At 57.7% G+C, this 23,688-nt stretch overlaps 1 protein-coding gene across 2 annotated transcripts; it reads left to right on the forward strand.

Moving 5' to 3' along the window:
• The first annotated feature begins 5,775 nt into the window (after positions 1 to 5,775).
• ZNF395 (zinc finger protein 395) lies at positions 5,776 to 23,572 on the forward strand. Of its 2 annotated transcripts, none has more exons than XM_050326072.1 (10): positions 5,776 to 5,875; positions 10,009 to 10,207; positions 11,480 to 11,622; positions 11,890 to 11,993; positions 13,819 to 14,042; positions 15,595 to 15,695; positions 17,723 to 18,011; positions 21,407 to 21,499; positions 21,609 to 21,706; positions 23,242 to 23,572. In XM_050326072.1, the coding sequence occupies exons 2-10, from the start codon at positions 10,013 to 10,015 to the stop codon at positions 23,351 to 23,353; spliced, it is 1,359 nt and encodes a 452-aa protein (XP_050182029.1). In that variant the 5' UTR covers positions 5,776 to 5,875; positions 10,009 to 10,012; the 3' UTR covers positions 23,354 to 23,572. The 2 variants fall into 2 exon arrangements, with proteins under 2 accessions (XP_050182029.1, XP_050182028.1); XM_050326071.1 differs by lacking the exon at positions 5,776 to 5,875 and adding an exon at positions 5,995 to 6,190.
• The last annotated feature ends 116 nt before the right edge of the window (positions 23,573 to 23,688 follow it).

Here is a 23,688-nt window from a genome sequence, read left to right on the forward strand (position 1 = left end):
GATCCACTCCTTGGATCCATTCCCCTTGGATCCATTCCCCTTGGATCCATTCCCTTTGGATCCATTCCCTTTGGATCCATTCCCCTTGGATCCACCCCCTTTGGATCCACTCCCCCCTGGATCCACTCTCCCTCGGATCCACTCCCCCCTGGATCCACCCCCCATTGGATCCACCTCCCCTTGGATCCACTCCCCTTGGATCCACTCCCCCCTTGGATCCATTCCCTGGATCCACTCCCTGGATCCATTCCTTTGGATCCATTCCCTTTGGATCCATTCCTTGATCCATCCTCTTTGGATCCACTTCCCCTGGATCCACTCCCCTTGGATCCATCTCTGATCCACCCTATTGGATCCACTCCTTGGATCCACTCCTTGGATCCACTCCTGGATCCATTCCTTGGATCCACTCCCGCCTTGATCCACTCCCCTTGGATCCACTCCTTGATCCATTCCCCTGATCCACTCCCTGATCCATTCCTTTGGATCCATTCCTCTTGGATCCATTCCCTTTGGATCCATTCCCTTTGATCCACTCCCTTGGATCCATTCCCTTGGATCCATTCCTTTGATCCACTCCCTTGGATCCATTCCCTTTGGATCCATTCCCCTTGGATCTGCTCCCCCTGGATCCACTCCCTTTGGATCCATTCCTTTTGGATCCATTCCCCTTGGATCCATTCCCTTTGGATCCATTCCCCTTGGATCCACTCCCCTTGGATCCATTCCCTTTGGATCCATTCCCCTTGGATCCACTCCCCTTGGATCCATCCCTTTGGATCCATTCCCCTTGGATCCACTCCCCTTGGATCTATTCCCTTTGGATCCATTCCCCTTGGATCCATTCCCCCTGGATCCATTCCCCTTAGATCCGCTCCCCTTGGATCCACTTCCTTTGTTTTCAGTGCTTCCAGGAAATCCCAGAGCCACAGCGAGCGGCTTTTTGGGAAGCCCAGGATTTGGGAATTGGGCGTTTGGGATGAGCTCTTTGATGCTTCCCGTGGGGGCCATCCCAGAGCAGAAGCCGAGTGGATTTGCTGCCTTCCCAGATCCGTGGGTTTGTTGGGATGAGCCGGCGCTGGCAGGGAGGGATCAGGGGAGCCCGGCCTGGAGTTTGGATGGGGGAAATTCCCTGGATCGGGCATGGAAAATTTGGGAGGGGGCTGAGGGGGCTTGGTGGCTGAAGGTTGATGGACTGAGGGGGCTGAGGGGGCTGAGGGCTGATGGATTGAGGGGGCTGAGGGCTGATGGATTGAGGGGGCTGAGGGCTGATGGACTGAGGGGGCTGAGGGCTGATGGATTGATGGGGCTGAGGGCTGATGGATTGAGGGGGCTGAGGGCTGATGGACTGAGGGGGCTGAGGGCTGATGGATTGAGGGGGCTGAGGACTGATGGACTGAGGGGGCTTGGGGGCTGAGTGGGCTTGGGGCCTGAGGGCTGACGGATTGAGGGGGCTGAGAGGGCTCATGGCTGATGGTTTCAGGCGGCTGAGTGGGGTCAGGGCTGATGGACTGAAGGGGCTGAGTGGCCTCATGGATTGAGGGGGCTGAGGTCTGATGGATTGAGGGAGCTGAGAGGGCTGAGGGCTGAGTGGGCTCGGGGCCTGAGGGCTGATGGACTGAGGGGGCTGAGGGCTGATGGATTGAGGGAGCTGAGTGGGCTGAGGGCTGATGGATTGAGGGGGCTGAGGGCTGATGGATTGATGGGGGCTGAGGGGCTGATGGACTGAGGGGGCTGAGTGGGGTCAGGGCTGATGGACTGAAGGGGCTGAGTGAGCTGATGGACTGAGGGGGCTGAGTGGGCTGAGGGCTGATGGATTGAGGGGGCTGAGGGGGCTCGATGGGGCTGAGGGCTGATGGACTGAGGGGGCTGAGTGGGCTGAGGGCTGATGGACTGAGGGGGCTGAGTGGGCTGAGGCTGATGGACTGAGGGGGCTGAGGGGGCTGAGGGCTGATGGACTGAGGGGGCTGAGAGCTGATGGATTGATGGGGCTGAGGGCTGATGGATTGAGGGGGCTGAGAGGGCTGAGGGCTGATAGACTGAGGGGGCTGAGGGCTGATGGACTGAGGGGGCTGAGTGGGCTGAGGGCTGATGGATTGAGAGGCCTGAGGGGGCTGAGTGGGCTCGGGGGCTGAGGGCTGATGGACTGAGTGGGCTGAGGGCGCTGAGTGGGCTGAGGGCTGATGGATTGATGGGGCTGAGGGCTGATGGACTGAGGGGGCTGAGTGGGTTCAGGGGCTGAGGGCTGATGGATTGAGGGGGCTGAGTGGGTTGAGGGCTGATGGACAGGGGGGCCGAGGGAGATGAGGCGGCTCACGGACGGAGCACCACACCGCCTCCAACCGGCGGCGGGACTCCCCGCCCGCCGCTGGCGCCGCTCTCGCCGCAGCGCCGCCATGGGCGCCCGAGGGGGGCGGGCCTTTCCCCTCAGGACGAGCCGCTATTGGCCGGTGTTGCGGCACCGCCTCTCGCCATTGGTGAATCCCGGCCCGCCTTCCTCTCCTCCCCCCACCCCCTCGTGCCGCGGGCGGGCGGGGGCGCGAACGTGCGGCGCGCGCTGTTCCCTCAGCCGGGGGGCGCGCGCGGCGCCTCGTGGGGAACCGCACGTAGCCAGGGCGGGGGCGGGGGAGCGGGCAGGGCACGCGCCGTTCCGCCAGCGCCGGGGGCGGGAATGGCTGGGGGAGGCTGAGGGAGGGGCACGTCATGGACGTCATGGGGAGGGAGAGGGACAGGGACAGGGAGAGGGACAGGGAGGCAGGAATGGGACGTGTGTATGAGAAAGTGTGTGTGTGTGAGTGTGAGAGTGTGAGGGGCAGCCGTGAGGGGAGAGGAAGAGTGTCTATAAAGGGAACGTCATGGGGGAGATGAGGAGTGTCCGTGAACGATGAGGGGTCAATGACCATCAGAGGAGACGAGGGGCAGCCATGGGGTGTGAGGGGCAGCCGTAAGGGGAGAGCATGAGGGGAGAGGAGGGGTCTTTGTGAGGGAAGATCATGGGGGAGATCAGAGGGGACCATGAGGGATGAAGGGGTCAGTGATCATCAGAGGAGATGAGGGGCAGCCATGGGGTGTGAAGGGCAGCCGTAATGGGGAGATCATGGGTGAGATGAGGGGTATCCATGAGGGAAGATCATTGGGAAGATCAGAGGTGTCCATGAGGGAGGATCATGAGGGAGATGAGGGGAGATCATGGAGGAAGATGAGGGTTGACCACGGGGCGTGAGGGGCAACTGTGAGGGGAGATCATGAGGGAGATGCGGGGCGGCCATGGGGTGTGAGGGGCAGCCCTGAGGGGAGATCACAGCTAAGATGAGAGATGTCCATGAGGATGAAGGGCTGACCTGAGGGCAGATCATGAGGGGAGATGAGGAGTAGCCATGAGGGATAATGGATCAGTGATCATCAGGGCAGATGAAGGGTGGCCATGGGGTTTGAAGGGCAACCCTGAGGGGAGATCATGAGGGGAGATGAGGGGTGTCCATGAGGGAAGATCATGGGTGACATGAGAGGTGTCCATGAGGGATGAAGGGCTGACCTGAGGGGAAATCATGGGAGGAAGATGAGGGGCTGCCATGGGATATGAGGACCAGCCCTGAGGGAACGTCATGGGGGAGATGAAGGGTGTCCATGAGATGAGGGGCGGCCATGGGATGTGAGGAGCAGCCCTGAGAGGAGATCATGGGGGCAGCCATGAGGGGAGAGAGATCATGGAGTGAGATGAAGGATGGCCATGGGATATGTGAGGAGCAGCCCTGAGGGGAGATAATGAGGGGCAGCCATGAGAGAGAGATCATGGAGTGAGATGAGGGATGGCCATCAGGGGAGATGAGGAGTGTCCATGATGGATCAGTGATCATCAGGGCAGATGAAGGGTGGCCATGGGGTTTGAGGGGCAGCCCTGAGGGGAGATCATGAGGGGAGATGAGGGGTGTCCATGAGGGAAGATCATGGGTGACATGAGAGGTGTCCATGAGGGATGAAGGGCTGACCTGAGGGGAACTCATGGGAGGAAGATGAGGGGCTGCCATGGGATATGAGGACCAGCCCTGAGGAACGTCCATGAGGTGGAGATGAGATGAGGTGTCCATGAGGGGAGACTGCCATGAGGGGAGAGTCATGAGGTGAGTGTCCATGAGGAGCAGCCCTGAGGGGAGATAATGAGGGGCAGCCATGAGGGGAGAGAGATCATGGAGTGAGATGAGGGATGGCCATCGGGAGAGATGAGGAGTGTCCATGATGGATCAGTGACCATCAGGGCTGATGAAGGGTGGCCATGGGGTGTGAGGGGCAGCCGTGAGGGGTCATCATGGGTCAGATGAGGGGTGTCCACGAGGGGAGATCATGGGGAGAGATGAGGAGTGTCCATGAGGGGAGATCATGGGGAGAGATGAGGGGTGTCCATGAAGGGAGATAAGAGGTGTCCATGAGGGGAGATCATGGGGAGAGATGAGGAGTGTCCATGAGGGGAGAGATGAGGGGTGTCCATGAGGGGAGATCATGGGGAGATGAGGAGTGTCCATGAGGGGAGATCATAGGGAGAGATGAGGGGTGTCCATGAGGGGAGATAATAATTCACTTTTCATTTTAATTCTCATTTTAACCAGGCACTGAGGTGACTTAGAAGCCCAAGTCTGAGGAGCTCGGGAGGAAATTTAGGAGCACTGCTGGAAGTAGAAGGGTTTGGCTCCGGTTTGGGTGCGTTGGAGAGGGTGCCTTGTTTTTACCGGAGAAAAAAATAATACAGATACGTTGTTGAGAAATCACGTGAGGTTTTGTCTTTTCTATGATAAAAACCACTCCCTGTCCCAACATTTTACCTCGGACAACGGCAGTAAAATCCCACCTACGCTGTGTTTATTAGTTGGTGGTAAAATACATGGTTTTTTGAGGCTGGAAATAGGCCCAGTGTTTGTACATCAGCTCTGCCATAATGCTCTATACAGGGACAAAAGCAGCAAAATTAGGGATTTTTGTTGTGGGGACAAAAAGCTGAGGGTTTGAAGGGGGAGTGGGGGGAATCAGTGCAGGGGGAGCCCCAATCCCTTGGGAAGGGGGTGATGGAGGCTCCAGCTGCAGTACTGGGACCCTCCAAGGTGCAGGATAAGGAGAGCGGGGTGTTAGGGAGCCACTTCCCTGGGGAAGGAGGTGATGGGGAGCTCCATCCCTTGGGAAGTGGGAGCTCCATCCTTTGGAGAAGGGGGAGCTCCATCCCTTGGAGAAGGGGGTGCAGGGGGAGCCCCAGCCCTTGGGAAGTGGGAGCTCCATCCCTTGGAGAAGGGGGTGCAGGGGAGCCCCAGCCCTTCAGAGGCGAAACCCTCCAAAGGGACAAAACTTAAAATACACAAACCCCTCCAAAATAAACTAAAAAAAAAACCAAACAACAACAAACAATCCCAGGCTTTATAAGCGCAGCACAGCTTTAGGAAGCGAGAAGAAATGACCCCCGCGCCCGCTCGGGTGAACAGCGGAGTCCCGGGGGCCTCATCCCGGCGGGGAGGGTGGGGGAGACCAGGAAGAACCAGAGAACCAGAGAGAACCGGGGGGGACCGGGAAGAACCAGGAGGGGACCAAAAAGAACTGGGGGGACCGGGAAGAACAGGGGGAGACGCGGGACGAACCCTGGGGCCGCTCCCCGGAGCCCCGCGGGCACCCCGGTCGGGCCGGGCCGGGCCGGGCTGGGCTGACAGAGCCCGGCGGGGCCGCGGCCGGGGCCGGGGTCGGCGGGGGCGTTGCATTTGAAGGCAGCGGCGGAGCCAATGCGCAGGAAGGGGCCGAGCATGTGGGGAAGGTTGTTTACACCAGCCCGGCCCCGGGAGCTTTAACCCGGCCGGCGGCGAGGAGAAGGCTCGGAGCCAGGGGCTGCCCCCGGGGCGCTGTGAGTAGCGGCGGCGCGGCATCCTCCCCCCCTTCCCCCTCACACGCCTTCCTCCCCTCCTCCTCGCCCGGGGGAAAAAAAGAGGGGGGAAAAAAACCAGGGAAAAGGGCCAAATAATAATAATACTATTAAAAAAAAACCAACCCACCAGACCCCGCGCGCGCGGGAGCGGCGGTTCCCGCCCGGCCGCGGCTCCTCCCCGCCCCGCCCGGCCCGGCCCGGCCTGAGGGAGAAACCGGCAACGGGGAACCGAGCGGGGACGGGCCGCTCAAAAACAACCAGCGCCGGCGGAGCAGGGCGGGAGCCGAGCCGGAGGTAAGCGGGGGTCGCAGCGGGAAGAACCCCCACCCCGAGCTCTCCCCAAACCCCGAGCCCCGGCCGGCTCAGCGCTGCCTCCCCAGTCCCCCACACACACACCCCGAGGCTCTGCCGGTCCCGGGGTGAGAACCCCTTTACCCGTGTCTGTGCCCCCTCCGGCCCGGTGCTTGTACCCCCTCCATGCCGGTGAATGCCCACCCTGCCCGGTGTCTGTACCACACCCCCCACACACACACACCAGGGCTCTGCCAGTCCCGGGCGACCACCCCTTCTCCGAGTGCTGCCCGCTGCCAGACCCCCCTGGGCATCTTACCCCGGGGCTCTGTGCCACCCCCAGCGCGGTGCTTGGGGTGCCGGTACCTGCCCACTCGGTATTTGTGCCCTCCCTCCTCCCCATCCCGGTATATGCCCACCCATCCTGGTGCCTATGCCCCCCCCATTATCCCTGTGCCCACCCGGTGTCTGTGTGCTCCCAATCCTGGTGGATGCCCACCCCTGCCCGGTGCCTGTGTCCACCCCCTTCATCCTCGTTCGTGTCCCCCTCCCGGTCCATGCCCACCCCTATCTGTGCCTCCCATCCCGGTCCATGCCAGCCCCCATCCCTGTCCATGCCAGCCCCCATCCCGGTCCATGCCAGCCCCCCCATCCCGGCACACATCCCTCTCCCCCCCGGCTTTCCCGGTCCGTGTGTCCCCCTCCCCTCGCACACGTGCCCTGCCCGGTGCCGCCCTCCTCGGCAGGCCCGGGCACCACCTCCTCCTCCTCCTCCTCCTCCTGCCGTGCCTCCAGCCCTGCCATCTTCCCCACGTGCCCCGCACACGGGAACACACACGCAGCCCGTGCCACGAATCCCTGTGCCCGCTCCCAGAAAAGCTCCAACTCCCGCCCTTTCCTTCCTGACTGCCTTCGATGCCGGCTCCCCGATGCCTTTGGGAAGTCTCCCTGCCCTCGCCGGCACCAAAAAAACCGTGGATGTGGTCGGGAGCGCGACCTCCGAATGTGTTTTCCCTCCCGGCATCGTTTCCCTCGGGAATCTCCCGGCGGCAGCGAGCGTTGTTGTGGATGAGGGTCGGGGAGCCTTCCTTTCCACGCGGTGACACATCGTGGGCACGACGCCGAGCTGTGAAACGAGGTGGAATTAGGAGGGAAACTCTTGGAAGCGCCGGTTTTTGTTGTTCCTTGTCCGGGAGCGCCGGGAGTTTGGTTCTGACTCGGGGTCAGCAGATCCTCGTCGCCTCTTGGTTTAATACAGGCCCGAACTCTGCATATCCCTGTGGATATCCCTGTGGATACCCCTGTTTGCAAAGAGCTTCGGGATATTTTGGGATGAGAAGGGGCGATTTTTTTGGAAGAGAGATTAAAACTGGGCTCGTCGTCGGTTCTTGCAGCGTTCGGGGTCTGTCGTAGCCTGGACTTCGTGGTCCGGGTTGTTGATCCGTGGCAGGAGTTAGGCTGGACTTGAGGAGAAGACCTACCAGCATTTATCCATTAAAAAAACACATGGAAAAACGGGGTGTGCTGTAACAGCACGTTCCCTGGAGAGGGGATTTGCGCCGGTGGTCGGGGAAAGCAGGAACTTTGCCTTTCTCCCGGCAAAGCCCGGGCAAGCAGGAGCCGGGATGAGCACTGGGACACCCTCCCCGCTTTCCCCACGTCCCCTCCTTGCTAATCCCAGCGTTCCTCGTTTGCCGAGCGGGGCTCCCGCTTTTCCAAAGCCTCGCTCCAGCCAGCGGGCACGCTGACGTTTTCTTCCCCCACAACTCCCTGGCAAGAGCTGGGAAAACGCCGGCCAAAATACACGCCCGGCGTCGGAGCAAGGGAATAATTTGGGATCTGTGCCGGCTCTCTGACCCCTGCGGCGCGTGATTGGGAACAGCTGGGAGGGCTCCGGAGGCGGCAGAGTTGGCCTCCCGGCTCCTCCTGCCCTATTCCCGACTCCCGCTCCGTGGTTTGGGACGTGGATGGAGGAGAAGGATTTTTTTGGCCTCGGTGTTTCCCCACACACCCCCACACACACCCCGGGCTCCCAAACTGGATCCGGCCCGCTGGGAGCAGATGCGGCTCCGAAAAGTTTGGGAGGGTTTTCCTTCCCCCCTCTTCTCCTCCTTCCCGGGCCGGAGAGGGAAGAGGAGGCGGGGGGGGGTAAGGAAGAGGGAAGGCCAAGCGCAAAAAAAAAAAGCCCGAAGGAAATGAGAAGCCGCCTCTCCACCTTCGGCGCTGCCCTCCCTCCTGGCTGCCCGCCAGGAGCTGCCTCGGAGCCGGCACCGCTTCCCTTCCACTCATCAGCGATTCCCGGAGCCCTCGGAATCCCGGGATACCCCGGCGCGAGGTTTTCCCGGTGGCTGCGTGCGTGGTGGTCGATGCCGGCGGAAGGGGTGGGGGCTTCACCGTGTCCCCCCTCCCAGCCTTCCCGGTGTCCCTTTGGATGAGCCATTCCCGCGTGGATCCCATTATTGCACCACGGAAAAAAAAAAAAAAACCAAAAATTAAAAACAAGGGGTTCAGGAGCACCCCCCGGACGCTGCGGAAATCCCGGCGGGATGAGAGGGAGAGCCGGGAGAGCGGGCGCTTTGATCCCGCTCCGGAGGGAAGGAGAAATCCCTGCGGGCAGCCCTGGCACGAGGAGTTTTCCTTGGCACACCCCGCGCCCGCTCTTCCCTCTCCCTTCCTTTGTGGCTGCCGGCTTGCTGTTAATTTTCTACCCGGCGTTCCGGGGCGGGACGAGCGCGGTCGGTTATCCCATAAAAGCGCCCGCGAATCCCGGGAGTCCCTTTGAAGTGTGGGATGTGGCTCGGAGTAACCTTTCTTGGGACGGCTCCAGAGGAGCGGGGAGAGCTCCCTGTTCCGCCTCAGGGGAGCTTTTCTCGTCCGGGATCATCCCAAAAAACACCGAAATGAGGCGGCATCTGCCATTGGAATGCTGTCACTTGCTGGAGCCGTTGGATTTAGCGGCGATGTGGTTGGATACATCCCATTCCCGGCTTCCCTGGGGGCGGAATAGGTTAAAGATGGTTACAGAGAAACACTTCGGGATAGAAATAATTGTGGGGTCGGAGTGGGACAGGCGGGAAGAGCCTCGGGAAGGGAAGCTCCGGAGGGAACTGGAGGCTCCAGGAAGGGAATGGGATGGGAAGGGAAGCTCCAAAGGGAATGGAGGCTCCACAAAGGGAATGGGAAGGGAAGCTCCAGAGGGAACTGAGGATCCAGGAAGGGAATAAGAAGGGAAGCTCCAGAAAGGGAATGGGAAGGGAAGGGAAGGAATGGAGGCTCCAGAAAGGGAATGGGAAGGGAAGCTCCAGAGGGAATGGAGGCTCCAGGAGGGGAATGGGAAGGGAAACTCCAGAGGGTTGGAGGCTCCAGGAAGGGAATGGGAAGGGAGGGAATGGAGGCTCCAGGAAGGGAATGGGAAGGAAGCTCCAGAGGGAATGGAGGCTCCAGAGAGGGAATGGGAAGGGAGGGAATGGAGGCTCCAGAAGGGGAATGGGAAGGGAAGCTCTGGAGGGAACGGAGGCTCCAGGAGGGGAATGGGAAGGGAACAGAGGCTCCAGGAAGGGAATGGGAAGGGAGGGAATGGAGGCTCCAGAAAGGGAATGGGAAGGGAAGCTCCAGAAGGGGAATGGTAATGGAAGCTCCAGAAAGGGAATGGGAAGGGAAGCTCCGGAGGGAACGGAGGCTCCGAGCACCATCCTGACTGCATCCCCAGGGAATCCGGGCTCCTGGGAGCGCAGGGCCTTTCCCAGCTCCTCGGGAAGACGCCGGTCGATGTCCAGGATCCCTCTCCGGATCCGACATCCTTGTGTTCCTCTCCCCTGCAGTGCCATGGCCACCGTGCTGTCCCGGCGCCTGGGGAAGCGCTCCCTGCTCGGCACCCGCGTTCCCGCCGACGGAATTCCGGCGGTAGCCGCCCAAATCCCGGGATTGCAGCCCGAGCTGGCCCCTGGAGGCCACGAGGACGGATCCTGCGCGCTCCCCTTGGAGGAGAACAGCCAAGCTCCCGGATTCCCCGGGCAGCAGGTACGTCCTGGGAAAGCCTCCCGGGTTTTCCCGATGGTGGGGAATTCCTGGCAGTTCCCAGGAATCTTTGGTGGGTGGGTGGTGATGATGATGATGATGCTTTTGGCCCTGGATGTGTCTGAAGGGTTTGGGCTGAGATCCATCCCCTCCGGAGATATCCCTGATCCCAGGCAGGAGTGGGAATGGGAAGAGGAGAGGAGGGAGTAGCTTCTTGTTCTCTCCAGCCCTCTGAGGTGGAGGGAGATGGTTTCGACACCTGAAGTGGCTCCCAGTGGGCTTCCCTCCCGTGGATTGATCCCATCTTCCCATAACCCACCTTCCAATCCCAAGGGAAGTTTCCAGGAGCTCCCCCCGTGGCTCAGACCTCGGAGCTCAGTCTGGATCGAGGGTGTGGATGTTTGGGGTGAAAAAGGGAGGAGTGAGGTGGGAATGCCCTCACATTCCATGTGTCCTGGACTGCTGGTGCTTAAGGAGGGGCCGTGCCTTGGCCAGGGATAGGGATATTCCTGGGATTGGGAATAACGATCACACTCCATCCCACCGGAGCGGTTCCTGTTAATGCCTGGCCAGGCATTAACACCGAGGAGAGGTAAATCCCAAATCCTGGCTGCTCCCTGTGGAGCTCTCTGCTCTCTGGAGGGTCCATAAATCCCCTGGGTGGTTTTTTGGCTCCTCCCGATTTTTTTGTCGCTCCGCCTGCTCCGCTCTGGAAGATTTTTCCAGGAGCAACCTTTGCCTGCTGGGAACGGCATTAAAATAGCACTGGGGTGTCTTCACCTGCCAGGGACATCCAGACCCTGAGGTGCTGTGGGTGGTTCATGGAAAAACCTGGATCCACACACCCCTCCATCCTCGTTTTCGGCGGGCAGGTTGGGATCTTTCCGTGTCTCGATCCTTGTGCCGATTCCCTTCGCCCTGGGGGCTTTTTCCACCCCTGGTTTCTGCTGGAATTCCCACTTGAGGGAGGTGGGTGTGTCCATCCATCCTTGGTGGGAACATTCCATGAGGAGATGTTCCCGTAAATAGCCAGGGACGCTCGGAGCGTCCATCGACACAGACACGGGATTGGGATTGGGATTGGACTGGTGGTGATGGAAAAGTCAGGAGGAATTTGGGACTCTGGGAAAGAGGAGGAGGAGGAGAAGGAGGTGAGGTTTGAACATCTCCCTTCCCTGCCTGAGGGAGGTGGGAATGGAAGAGCCAAGGTGGGAATTCGGGATCGCATCACCCGGGAAATCTCCTCTCCTTTCCTCCCTTCCCAACCTTTTCCAGGTGCTCCTCACTTCCAGCGGGCAGGAATGTGAGCAGGGGAAGGAGCAGGGCTTGCAGAGCTGCTGGAGGGTGCAGGACACGCTCCAGCCTCCTGCTGACACCCTGCCCAGATCCATATCCAGCAGCATCGACGTTCCCAAGAGGTTGGTGGTGCCTTTTTTTCCCCCCAAAATGGGATCGCTCGGAGCGGGAGAGGGGCTGGCATTTTCCACCAGCGTGGGATTATCCAGAGGGTGGTTCCTTTAAGGATTAAGGGGATTTTTTAATTTATTCTTTTTTTTTTCCCACCCCAGGAGGAGGGAGGGGGGTGAAGCTGCAGGGTTGGGGGTTTCTCAGGGGTCGTATCCGGGTGGTGGCTCCGCTTTTTTTTTCCCAACCCTCCACGTGTTTTCCCAACCCTGTGGGCGCAGGAAAGCTGATGCTGCCGTGGAGATGGATGAGATGGTGGCTGCCATGGTGCTGACCAGCCTGTCCTGTTCCCCCGTGGTGCAGAGCCCTCCCTCCGGAGAGAGCGGTGAGTGATTCCCACGGGATGGATCGGGAGGGAAACCCCGGAATTCCTGGAGGAAACGGGGTCTGGGAATTGCTGCCCAGGCCACCTCTGTTCCCACATCCACAGGGATTGGGAATCCCTCTGGGGATGGGGAATCCACCCCTGCCTTGGGAAGTTGATTCCAGTGCCTGACAGCCCTTTCCATGTGGGAATTGTTCCCAGCATCCAACTAAACGTGCCCTCAAGGCCGTTCCTTCTCATCCTGGCCCTTGTTCTCTGGGAATTGGGGAAGCCCCACCTTATTAAAATCCCTTTTAGTTGTAGGAGATGGGACAATGCCAGGATTGGGAATCCTTTGGGATGATTAAAGTTGGAAAATCCGTCTGGGATCACCGAGTCCAACCAGCCCAGGCCAGCCCTGCCCCGTGTCCCCAAGGGCCACATCCCCAGGGACTGGGAATCCCAGCAGGGATGGGGAATCCAGCCCTGCCCTGGGAAGTTCATTCCAGTGCCTGACAGCCCTTTCCATGTGGGAATTGTTCCCGATATCCGACTAAATGTGCCCTCGAGGCTGTTCCCTCTCATCCTGGCCCTTGTTCTCTGGGAATTTGGGACCCCCACCTTATTAAACTTTTAGTTGTAGGAGATGGGACAATGCCAGGATGGCACAGAACTCTTTGGGATGATTAAAGTTGGAAAATCCCTCTGGGATCACCAAGTCCAACCAACCCCAGCACTGCCAAGTCCAGCCCTGCCCCCTGTCCCCAAGGGCCACATCCACAGGGATTTTAAATCCCTCCAGGGATGGGGAATCCAGCCCTGCCCTGGGAAGTTGATTCCAGTGCCTGACAGCCCTTTCCAGGTGGGAATTGTTCCCAATATCCCACCTGTCCCTCCCCTGGCCCAGCTGGAGGCCGTTCCCTCTCCTCCTGGCCCTTGTTCCCTTCCCTCCCCTGCAGCCCCTCCACAGCAGAAAGAAGAAGAAAAGATGCTCCAGACACTCGAGGTCGATTAATCTGAGGGCTGGGAAGCGCAGCAGCAGCTTGGCAAACCTGGATTTTGGGGAGGATTCCATGGGAATTCCAGGAATTCTGGGGAATTTCAGCCCGGGTGGCAGCAGAAATGGCGGGGGGGAAAAGGCTCCAAATCCGCCCCAAATCGACCCAAATCCACCCCAAATCACCCTCAAAGTCACCCCCAAGGATTCCCCAAGTCAAGCCCAGGATTCCCCGATTCCCCAAAATTCCCCCCCCAGATTTCATCCCAATTCCCATGAAGTTCCACCAAAATCGCAGCTGGAATGGTAGGAAAAACGACCCAAATCCACCCAAAATCAGCCCAAATCCACCCAGGATTGTACCCAAAATGATCCCCCAGGACTCCCCAGTTCCCAAATTTCCTGGGAGGCGGCGGCTCCAGCCGGGACCGGGACAGCCCCGGCAGCGCCCTGGGAGCGATCCCGAATCCCGCAGCCATCCCGTGGGATGGGGAGCCCCCCGCAGGAATCCGGGTGGGGGAGGCACCACCCGGTCACTCCTTTTTTTAGAGGCCCTTTTCATTCCCGAGGAGTCAGACAGGGATAAAAATAAACCCCCCGAGGGGGCGGGAAGAGCCGTGGGAAATGCGCTGGTCCCGCTGCCGGCTGTGCCGATGGGGAGATGGGATAAAACAGGGATAAACCACCAACAACCAGGAGCAGAAGTGCAAAGGGCTTCGTGGTTTGGGTTTTTTTTATTTTTAAGAGGGTAAACGAAACAATTCAACCCCGTGGCGGGGGTTTGTCCAACCCTGGCGTGTGTTCCATGTGTGTGTCCCCCTCCCCATCCAATCCTTTCTTTTCCCGCAGCATCGCGGGACCCCTGGAAGGAGAGCGGGGACGTGTCGGACAGCGGCAGCAGCACCACCAGCAGCGGCCACTGGAGCGGGGCCAGCGACATCTCCGCCCCTTCGCCACCTCACCCCGCCTCCTCCGGCAGCCCCAAATACTCCGGGGAGCCCCGGGGCGATGACGGCTTCGAGACAGACCCCGAGCCCTCCGTGCCGGAGGAACCCGCCCCGCGCAAGAGGAAGGTGGGAAGGGTGGGTGGGTGGGAGGGAAAAACCAGAGATGTGTTACATTTTGCCCCAAACAAACAGGAAGGAGTTACGGTTTGCTCCGAAGGTTATAATTAGTGCAGCGATGCGGAGTTAAAATGGTTTTAAGCCCCCCCCTCCCCCACCCCAAGACTGACGTGCAGCACCCCGGGATGAGAAGAGAATTCCAAGCAGAGCGGTTTGTCGAGCCCCCCGTGCTGAGCACCACGTGGACCCCCCCCCACACTGGGGGTGAAGTAAATGGAGGGGAAAGGTGTTGGTCCAGCAGATCTGTTGGAGTGATGGTCACAGTCCTGCTGAGAGCGTGGTCCTGTGGGAGTTCTGGGCCCCCCTCTGGATTCCAGGAGTGGTAGCAGAAGTCCAGGGACAAGAGGGCACGGCCTCCAGCTGTTCCAGGGGAGGTTTAGGTTGGAAGGGGCTTCCCAGGGTGGATTCCCCGTCCCTGGAGGTGTTTCAGGACAGGCTGGATGTGGCATCAGCGGAGCGAGGGGTTGGGCTCGATGATCTCAGAGGTCTTTCCCAAGCCAGCTGACCCTGTGGTTGTCTGATTCCCAAAAACCCCGAGATTGTACGTGCTGGGGTTCAGGTGGGAACGTCCAGCACCTCCCCCAGGGGCGGGGAGTTCCACAATGGGTGATTTAACTCCGTGAGTCACGGGATATTTTTGGAGTCTCCGATGGTCTGGGTGGTTGCAGCTGCCCCTTAGGCCAGTCCAGTAGGACCCATGAGCAGAAATGTCCCCTCAGGTTGGGGGGTGAAGGTGCTGGTGCCACCCCGGGGTGGGGGGAGGCAAAGAAACCCTCCTTGGAGAGCTCTTTAACACCCTGAGGTGCCCGCTGTGCCCTGCATGGATTCTGCCAACAACCCAGTGATTACCAATCCCTCAGAAACCACACAGAAGGTGGAGAAAATACTGAGTTTTGGTTACATCCGGGTGGGAACTCAGGTTTTTTTTTTGGGGGGCTCAGCCTGGAGAGGAGGAGGCTCAGGGGAGACCTCATCCCTCTGCACAACTCCCTGCCAGGAGGGGGGAGCCGGCTGGGATGGGGCTCTGCTCCCAGGAAGCAGCAGCAGGACAAGAGGGCTGGGCCTCCAGCTGGGCCAGGGGAGGTTCAGGTGGGATGTGGGGAAGGGATTCTTTCCCTGGAGAGTGCTCAGCCCTTGGAATGGGCTGCCCAGGGAGGGGGTGGATTCCCTGTCCCTGGAGGTGTTTCAGGACAGGCTGGATGTGGCATCAGCGCCACGGGCTGGGAACCACGGCGGGCTCGGAGCCAGGGTTTGACTCAGAGCTCTTTCCCAACCCTGTTGGATTCTACTCCATGCTTAGCATGGAGAGGGCCACGTGGTCTCTTCCATCCAGGGATTTGCAGCTGCTTTCCGCCTTTAAATTCCGAATTTATCCCTGTCCACCCTCCCAGTGGAGCGACACCCCGGTGCCACTGCCACAGTGGGGCTGTCCCAGGGCCAGCACCCCAGGGACGGGACAGTGGCACCAGGGAGGGGGTGACAGTGCCATCTGTCCCCACAGAACTCGGTGAAGGTGATGTACAAGTGCCTGTGGCCCAGCTGTGGGAAGCTCCTGCGCTCCATCGTCGGCATCAAGCGGCACGTGCGGACCCAGCACCTCGGGTAAGGACGATTCCACCTCAGGATTCCACCTCAATCCCTGCCCAGACACCAAATCCACGTCCCTCCCTGCTGTGTCATCACTAATTCCTACTGGGAATGATCCCAGTGCTGGAAATCCTGCTTTTGGTGCCAGGATTTCACCTTTGGATAACCTTTGGATAAGCCAAATTTCACCTCAGGATTCCACCTCAATCCTTACTCAGACACCAAATCCAGGTCCCTCCCCGCTGTGTCATCCTAATTCCTGCTGGGAATGATCCCAGTGTTGTGGAAATCCTGCCTTTGGTGCCAGGAATGATCCCAGTGCTGGAAATCCTGCTTTTTATGCCAGAATTTCACCTCAGGATTTCCCCTTTGGATAACCTAAATTTCACCTCAGGATTCCACCTCAATCCTTACTCAGACACCAAATCCACGTCCCTCCCTGCTGTGTCATCACTAATTCCTGCTGGGAATGATCCCAGTGTTGTGGAAATCCTGCCTTTGGTGCCAGGAATGATCCCAGTGCTGGAAATCCTGCTTTTTATGCCAGGATTTCACCTTTGGATAACCTAAATTTCACCTCAGGATTCCACCTCAATCCCTATCCAGACACCAAATCCACGTCCCTCCCTGCTGTGTCATCCCTAATTCCTGCTGGGAATGATCCCAGTGTTGGAAATCCTGCCTTTGGTGCCAGGAATGATCCCAGTGTTGGAAATCCTGCCTTTGGTGCCAGGATTTCACCTGAATTTTTTGAGGATGGAAAGGGCTTTTGTTAGGAAAAAAATGTGGGGTTTATGGGGAAAAAAAGTTGGTGGGTTTGGGAAAAAATGGTGGGTTTTGGGGGAAAAAAAATCAGTGGGTTTGGGAAAAAAATAGTGGATTTGGGGAAAAAAAATCAGTGGTTTTGAGGGAAAATGGTGGGTTTTGGGGGAAAAAAATCAGTGGTTTAGGGAAAAAATGGTGGGTTTGGGGGAAAAAATTTGAGGGTTCTTTGGTAAAATTGTGAGGTTTGGGGAAAAATGTGGGTTTTTTTTGGGAGGGAGGTGAAATGGTGTTTCTTTGGTAAAATTGTGAGGTTTGGGGGAAAATGTGGGGTTTTTTTTAGGGGGGTGGAATTGAGGTTTCTCTGGGAAAATTGTGAGGTTTTGGGGAAAAATGTGGGGTTTTTTTTTCAGGGGTGGAATTGAGGTTTCTCTGGTAAAATTGTGAGGTTTTGGGGAAAATATGAGGTTTTTTTTTAAGGGGAATTATGTTTTCTTGAGAAACAAACGGGGTAAAAACATGGAGTTTTTTTAAATATGAGGGGGCAAAATTGAATTTTTTTTTTAATTATTTTTTAGTAAAATGGGAGGTTTTTTTTTTAGAATAAAAAAATAGGTTTAAACTTTGAGACTGCCCAGGTAGGTGAAGGGGGGGGTTATTTTACAACTTCCAGAGCTGGATTTGGTGAGCTCTGGCAGCTGGAAAACCTTGGGATCACCCAGCTCTTCCTCGACTCTTGGGAATCCTGGTGGCATCCTGGCATTTTTTCCTAGGAATTCCCCCTCCCCAAAAAAAATACACTGAGGGCACAAGGATCTCTATCCCACCTGTAATTTATCCCTATTTCCCACCGGAGATTTTTTTTTCCTCCTCCTCCCTTTTCCAAGCGGGAATTCTCCAGGAGCGATCCCACAGCGCCATCCAGCGCTGGATAAAAACACTGGGAAAAAACCCACCAAAACCATCTCTCCAGGAGCTCTTTATTCCCTCCTGGATGGATGAAACCCCAGGGTGATGGGGGAGGGGGAATTCCAAGCGAAAATTCCCAACCGGGAGCTGGAGAAAGCGCTGGAATTGCCGGCCGAAAATTCCCATCCGGGAATTTTCGGCCGGCAATTCCAGCGCTTTCTCCAGCCCCCCCTGGGAAGAGCTCAGCCTGCCCATCTGACTCTTTGGGATCACAGCTGGAAAAGGGGGGGAGATTCCTCTCTCCCTGCTTCCCAGGAAAGCTGGAAAAAACCAGGACAACCTCTTCCCTCTCTTCCCTCCCCCGGGGGCAGGGACGGCGCCGAGTGGGAGCAGCAGCGGAAGCGGGAGGAGGATTTTTATTACACCGAGGTGCAGGTGAAGGAAGAAGCGAGCCCTGAGGTGACCACCAGCACCACCAGTACCACCAGTACCACCAGTACCACCAGTACCACGGCCACCTCGGCTCCCATCGTCATCCGGCAGGCGCTGGAGCCGCTCCCGCTGGAGCCGATCCCGCTGGAACCCGGCCTGGCCGGTGGTGCCCTCAGCCAGTCGGCCCCCGGCTCCTTCTGGCACATCCAGGCCGACCACGCCTACCAGGTGAGCTCTGGGGGGGCTGCCCAAATCCTTGGGACACCTCCCAAAATCTTTGGGATCACCCTCTGGAATGTTTGGAAGGGGAAAGGTGATGGCGCGGTTGGATCCGCGGGTCCCGCCCGAGGGTGGGAGGTGCCGGTGTGCTTTGGGCACCTGGATTTTTGGGATTTGGGGGCTTGTTCCTGGCTGGAAGAACATTCTGTTATCCCTGGAAAGGTTTCCCTTCAGCCCTTTGGGCACCCAGCATCCATGGCACCTGTTTTTTTTGGGATTTGGATGTCTGTTCCTGGCAGGAAGAACATTCTGTTATCCCTGGAGAGGTTTCCCTGGATCCCAAACCCAGCTTCCATAGCTCCTGGTTTTTAGGGATTTGGGTGCTTGTTCCTGGCAGGAAGAACATTCTGTTATCCCTGGAGAGGTTTCCCTGCATCCCAAACCCAGCTTCCATAGCTCCTGGATTTTTGGGATTTGGATGCCTGTTCCAGGCTGGGGTGGAGCTGCCCAGCCTCTGCTTCCATGACCCCTGGATTTTTGGGATTTGGGTACCTGTTCCTGGCTGGAAGAACATCCTGTTATCCCTGGAAAGATTTCCCTTCAGCCTCTGGACACCCAGCTTCCATAGCCCCTGGTTTTTAGGGATTTGGATGCCTGTTCCAGGCTGGGGTGGAGCTGCCCAGCCTCTGCTTCAATAGCCCCTGGTTTTTTGGGATTTAGGTACCTGTTCCAGACTAGAGGGATGTTCTGTTATCGCTGGAAAGGTTTCCCTGCAGCCCTTTGGGCACCCAGCTTCCATGGCCCCTGGATTTTTGGGATTTGGGGGCCTGTTCCTGGCAGGAAGAACATTCTGTTATCCCTGGAGAGGTTTCCCTTCAGCCTCTGGACAACCAGCTTCCATGGCCCCTGGATTTTTGGGATTTGGGTGCCTGTTCCAGGTTGGAGGGATGTTCTGTTATCCCTGGAAAGATTTCCCTTCAGCCTCTGGACAACCAGCTTCCATAGCCCCTGGATTTTTTGGGATTTGGGTGCCTGTTCCTGGCTGGGGTGGAGCTGCCCAGCCTCTGCTTCCATGGCCCCTGGATTTTTGGGATTTGGGTGCCTGTTCCTGACTAGAGGGATGTTCTGTTATCCCTGGAAAGGTTTCCCTGCATCCCAAACCCAGCTTCCATAGCTCCTGGTTTTTAGGGATTTGGGTGGCTGTTCCAGGCTGGGTTGGAGCTGCCCAGCCTCTGCTTCCATAGCCTCTGGTTTTTTGGGATTTGGGTGCTTTTCCAGGCTGGAGGGATGTTCTGTTATCCCTGGAAAGATTTGCCTTCAGCCCTTGGACACCCAGCTTCCATAGCCCCTGGATTTTTGGGATTTGAGTGCTTGTTCCTGGCAGGAAGAACATCCTGTTATCCTTGGAGAGGTTTCCCTGCATCCCAAAGCCAGCTTCCATAGCCCCTGGATTTTTGGGGTTTGGGTGCCTGTTCCTGTCTGGAGGGATGTTCTGTTATCCCTGGAAAGATTTCCCTTCAGCCTCTGGACAACCAGCTTCCATGGCCCCTGGTTTTTTGGGATTTGGGTGCCTGTTCCTGACTAGAGGGATGTTCTGTTATCCCTGGAAAGATTTCCCTTCAGCCCTCTGGACAACCAGCATCCATAGCCCCTGGATTTTTGGGATTTGGGTGTTTTTCCAGGCTGGAGGGATGTTCTGTTATCCCTGGAGAGCTTTCCCTGCATCCCAAACCCGGCTTCCATAGCCCCTGGATTTTTGGGATTTGGGTGCCTGTTCCTGGCTGGAAGAACATTCTGTTATCCCTGGAGAGGTTTCCCTTCAGCCCTTGGACACCCAGCTTCCATAACCCCTGGTTTTTTGGGATTTGAGTGCTTGTTCCTGGCAGGAAGAACATTCTGTTATCCCTGGAAAGGTTTCCCTTCAGCCCTCTGGACACCCAGCTTCCATAACTCCTGTTTTTTTTGGGATTTGGGTGCCTGTTCCTGGCAGGAAGAACATTCTGTTATCCTTGGAGAGGTTTCCCTGCATCCCAAACCCAGCTTCCATAGCCCCTGGATTTTTGGGATTTGGGTGCCTGTTCCAAGCTGGAAGAACATTCTGTTATCCCTGGAGAGGTTTCCCTTCATCCTCTGGACAACCAGCTTCCATAGCCCCTGGATTTTTTGGGATTTGGGTGGCTGTTCCAGGCTGGGGTGGAGCTGCCCAGCCTCTGCTTCCATAGCCCCTGGATTTTTGGGATTTGGGTGCCTGTTCCTGGCAGGAAGAACATTCTGTTATCCCTGGAGAGGTTTCCCTTCAGCCCTTGGACAACCAGCTTCCATAGCCCCTGGATTTTTGGGATTTGGGTGTTTTTCCAGACTGGAGGGATGTTCTGTTATCCCTGGAAAGATTTCCCTTCAGCCTTTGGACACCCAGCTTCCATAGCCTCTGATTTTTTGGGATTTGGGTGCTTTTCCAGGCTGGAGGGATGTTCTGTTATCCCTGGAGAGCTTTCCCTGCATCTCTTGGGCACCCAGCTTCCATAACCCCTGGATTTTTGGGATTTGGGTGTTTTTCCAGACTGGAGGGATGTTCTGTTATCCCTGGAGAGGTTTCCCTGCAGCCCTTTGGACACCCAGCTTCCATAGCCCCTGGATTTTTGGGATTTGGGTGCCTGTTCCTGGCTGGGGTGGAGCTGCCCAGCCTCTGCTTCCATAGCCCCTGTTTTTTTGGGATTTGGGTGCTTGTTCCTGGCTGGAGGGATGTCCTGTTATCCCTGGAGAGGTTTGGGGATGTTCTGTTATCCCTGGAGAGGTTTGGGGTTTTTAGGGACATTCCAGGGATTTGGGTGCCCATTCCCAGCTGGAAGCTCCACCCTCCCCCCCTCCTGGGGCCTCTGTTCCCTTCCTTTGGAATGCAACACACCCTTCCCGAGGCTGGAATGCTGCCCTGCCGGATCCTGGGGCACAGGGGGGAAAACTGGGAATCTTGGGAAAGGTGGGAATCTTGGGAAAGGTGGGAATCTTGGGAAAGGTGGGAATCTTGGGAGCAGCAGTGTCTCCCTGGAGCTGGGAGTGTGGAACTCCAGGAGCCGCCTGTGGGTCCAACCCCATCCCACAGGGAACGCCTGTGACGTCATCCCAAAGCGGGAAAACCCTCGGGAAAACCCCTGGAAAACTCCAGAAATGCCAACAAGGCGGGATTGGGGGGTTGGATTTGGGATTTGGGATTTGGGAAGTCACCCTGCAGGGGGTGACGCCGAACATTCCACGCTCCGAACATTCCACGCTCCGAACATTCCACGCTCCGAACATTCCACGCTCCGCCTCAGCAGGATCCACGGATTGGGGGGGGTAAATTCCATTGGAAATTCCATGGGAATGGGAGTGGGATTAATGCTGCCCCCCCTCTTGTCCCCCCACAGGCCTTGCCCTCCATCCAAATCCCGGTGTCCCCCCACATCTTCACCAGCATCAGCTGGGCCGCCGCCACCTCCACGCTGCCGTCCCTGTCACCGGTGAGCGCCGGGGCCGTTTTCCTTTCGGGATGAGGGGTTGGATGTTGGGAGTGAAGGGCACGAGGTGTCCTTTTTGATCCTTGATTTTTTTCCCCCTCTCCCTCCCCAGGTGCGGAGTCGCTCGCTGAGCTTCAGCGAACCCCAAACGCCGCTGCTCAAATCCCACCTGATCGTCGCCTCCCCACCCAGGGTGTCCCTGGGCACCAGGTCAGGAGCCACAGCCCTTTTGCCCTTGCCCCTTCTTTCCCTTTGACCCTTTTTCCCTTCTCCCCTCTTTCCTTCTCCCCTCTCTTTCCCTTCTCCCCTCTTTCCCTTCTCCCCTCTTTCCCTCTCCTCTCTTTCCCTCTCCCCTCTTTTCCTCTCTCCCCTCTTTCCCTCTCCCCCTCTTTCCTCTTCTCCCCCTCTTTCTCTTCTCCCCTTCTTTCCCTTTCCCCCTTTTTCCCTTTGCCCCTTTTTCCCTTCCCCCTTTTTCCCTTCCCCCTTTTCCTTTCCCTTTTCCCTTTCCCCTTTTTCCCTTTCCTTCTTTTCCCCCTTTTCCCTTTCCCTTTTCCCTTCTCCCTTCCCTCCCTTTTCCCTCCTCCTCCTCTTCTCCCTTTCTCTCCTTTCCCTCTTCCCTCTTTTCCCCTTCCCTCCTTTCCCCCCTTCCCTCCTTTCCTCCCTTCCTCCTTTCCCTCCTTCCTTTCCTCCTTCCTCCTTTCCCCCTTCCCTCCTTTTCCCCCTTCCTCCTTTTCCCCCTTCCCTTCTTTCTCTCCCTCCTCCTTTTCCCCCTTCCCTCCTTTTCCCCTTCCTCCTCTTCCTCCCTTTCCTCCTCTTCCCCCTTCTCCTTTTTCCTCCCTTACCCCCTTTTCCCCCTCTTCCCTCTTTTCCCTCCTTTTCCTCCTTCTCCTCCTTTTCCCTCTCTTCTCTCCCTTTCCACCCTTCCCTCCTTTTTCCCCTCTTCCCCTTTTTTTCCCCTTCTTCCTTTCTTTCCTTTCCCCCCTTCCCCCCTTTCCTCCCCTTCCTCTCTTTTCCCCCTTCCCTCCTTTTCCTCCCTTCCTCTCCTTTTCCTTATTTCCCCTCCCTTCCCTCTTCCTTCCCCTTCCTCTTTTCCCCCTCTTCCTCCTTTTCCCTCTTCCCTCCTTTTCCCTCTTCCTCCTTTTCCCCCTTCCCTTCTTTCTCCCTTCCTTTTCCTCCCTTCCCTCTTTCCCTCCTTCCCTCCTCCTTGTCCCTCCCTTCCTCCTTTTTTCCCCCTTCCCTCTTTTTCCCCCTTCCCTCCTTCCTTCCTCCTTTTCCTTTCTCTTCCTCCCTTTTCCCCTTCCTCCTTTTTCCCCCTTCCCTCCTTTTCCCCTTTCCCTCCTTTTTCCCCCTTCCCTCCTTCTTCCCCTTCCTCCTTTTCCTTCTCTTCCCTCCCTTTCCCCCTTCCCTCCTTTTCCCTCCTTCCCTCCTTTTCCCCTTTCCCTCCTTTTCCTCCCCTTCCTCCTTTTCCCCCTTCCCTTCTTTTTCCTCCCTTCCTCTCTTTCCTCCCTTCCCTCCTTCTGTCCTTCCTCTTCCCTCCTTTTCCCCTCTCTTCCTCCCTTCTCCCTCCTTCTCCTCTTTCCCCCTTCCCCCTTTCCCCCCTTCCCTTCTCCCCCCAGAGCAGAACCCAGTCAAACTCCCTTCCCTATGGATCCATAACCCATTTCCCTGTGGATCCATAACCCATTTCCCTGTGGATCCATAACCCATTCCCCCCGTGTCCCTTCCCTCCCTCCCCGTTTTCCCAGGAAAATCCGGGGCGAAGCCAAGAAGTGCCGCAAGGTTTACGGCATCGAGCACCGGGACCAGTGGTGCACGGCCTGCCGCTGGAAAAAGGCCTGCCAGCGCTTCCTGGACTGACCCCTGCCATCCCATTCCCGAATTCCCACACTGCTGCAACCAGGGAAACCTTGGAAGTACCTCCGGGAGCCTCCGGAGTCGCCTCCGGAGCTGCGCGAAAATTCCTCCTCTTCCTCCTCCTCCTTCTCCGTCTGGGTTTGCTCTTTTTTTAACGGAAAAAAAAACCCTTTCCCACTTTTTTTTGGTTTCTAAAACATGGAAAATCCTTCCCTCTTTCGCACCGGGATTGGGAAGGGAGGGGGTTGCTCCTTCTGGGTGGGATGAGGGGGCCAAAAAGCTTCCTGATTTTTCCCACATCGGCCCGAAAATCCCCGAACTTTGGCTCGAGTTGGGGA

This window comes from Myiozetetes cayanensis, unplaced genomic scaffold, assembly GCF_022539395.1.
Source record: "Myiozetetes cayanensis isolate MyiCay16 unplaced genomic scaffold, myiCay2020 scf304, whole genome shotgun sequence".
NCBI classification, from domain to species: domain Eukaryota; kingdom Metazoa; phylum Chordata; class Aves; order Passeriformes; family Tyrannidae; genus Myiozetetes; species Myiozetetes cayanensis.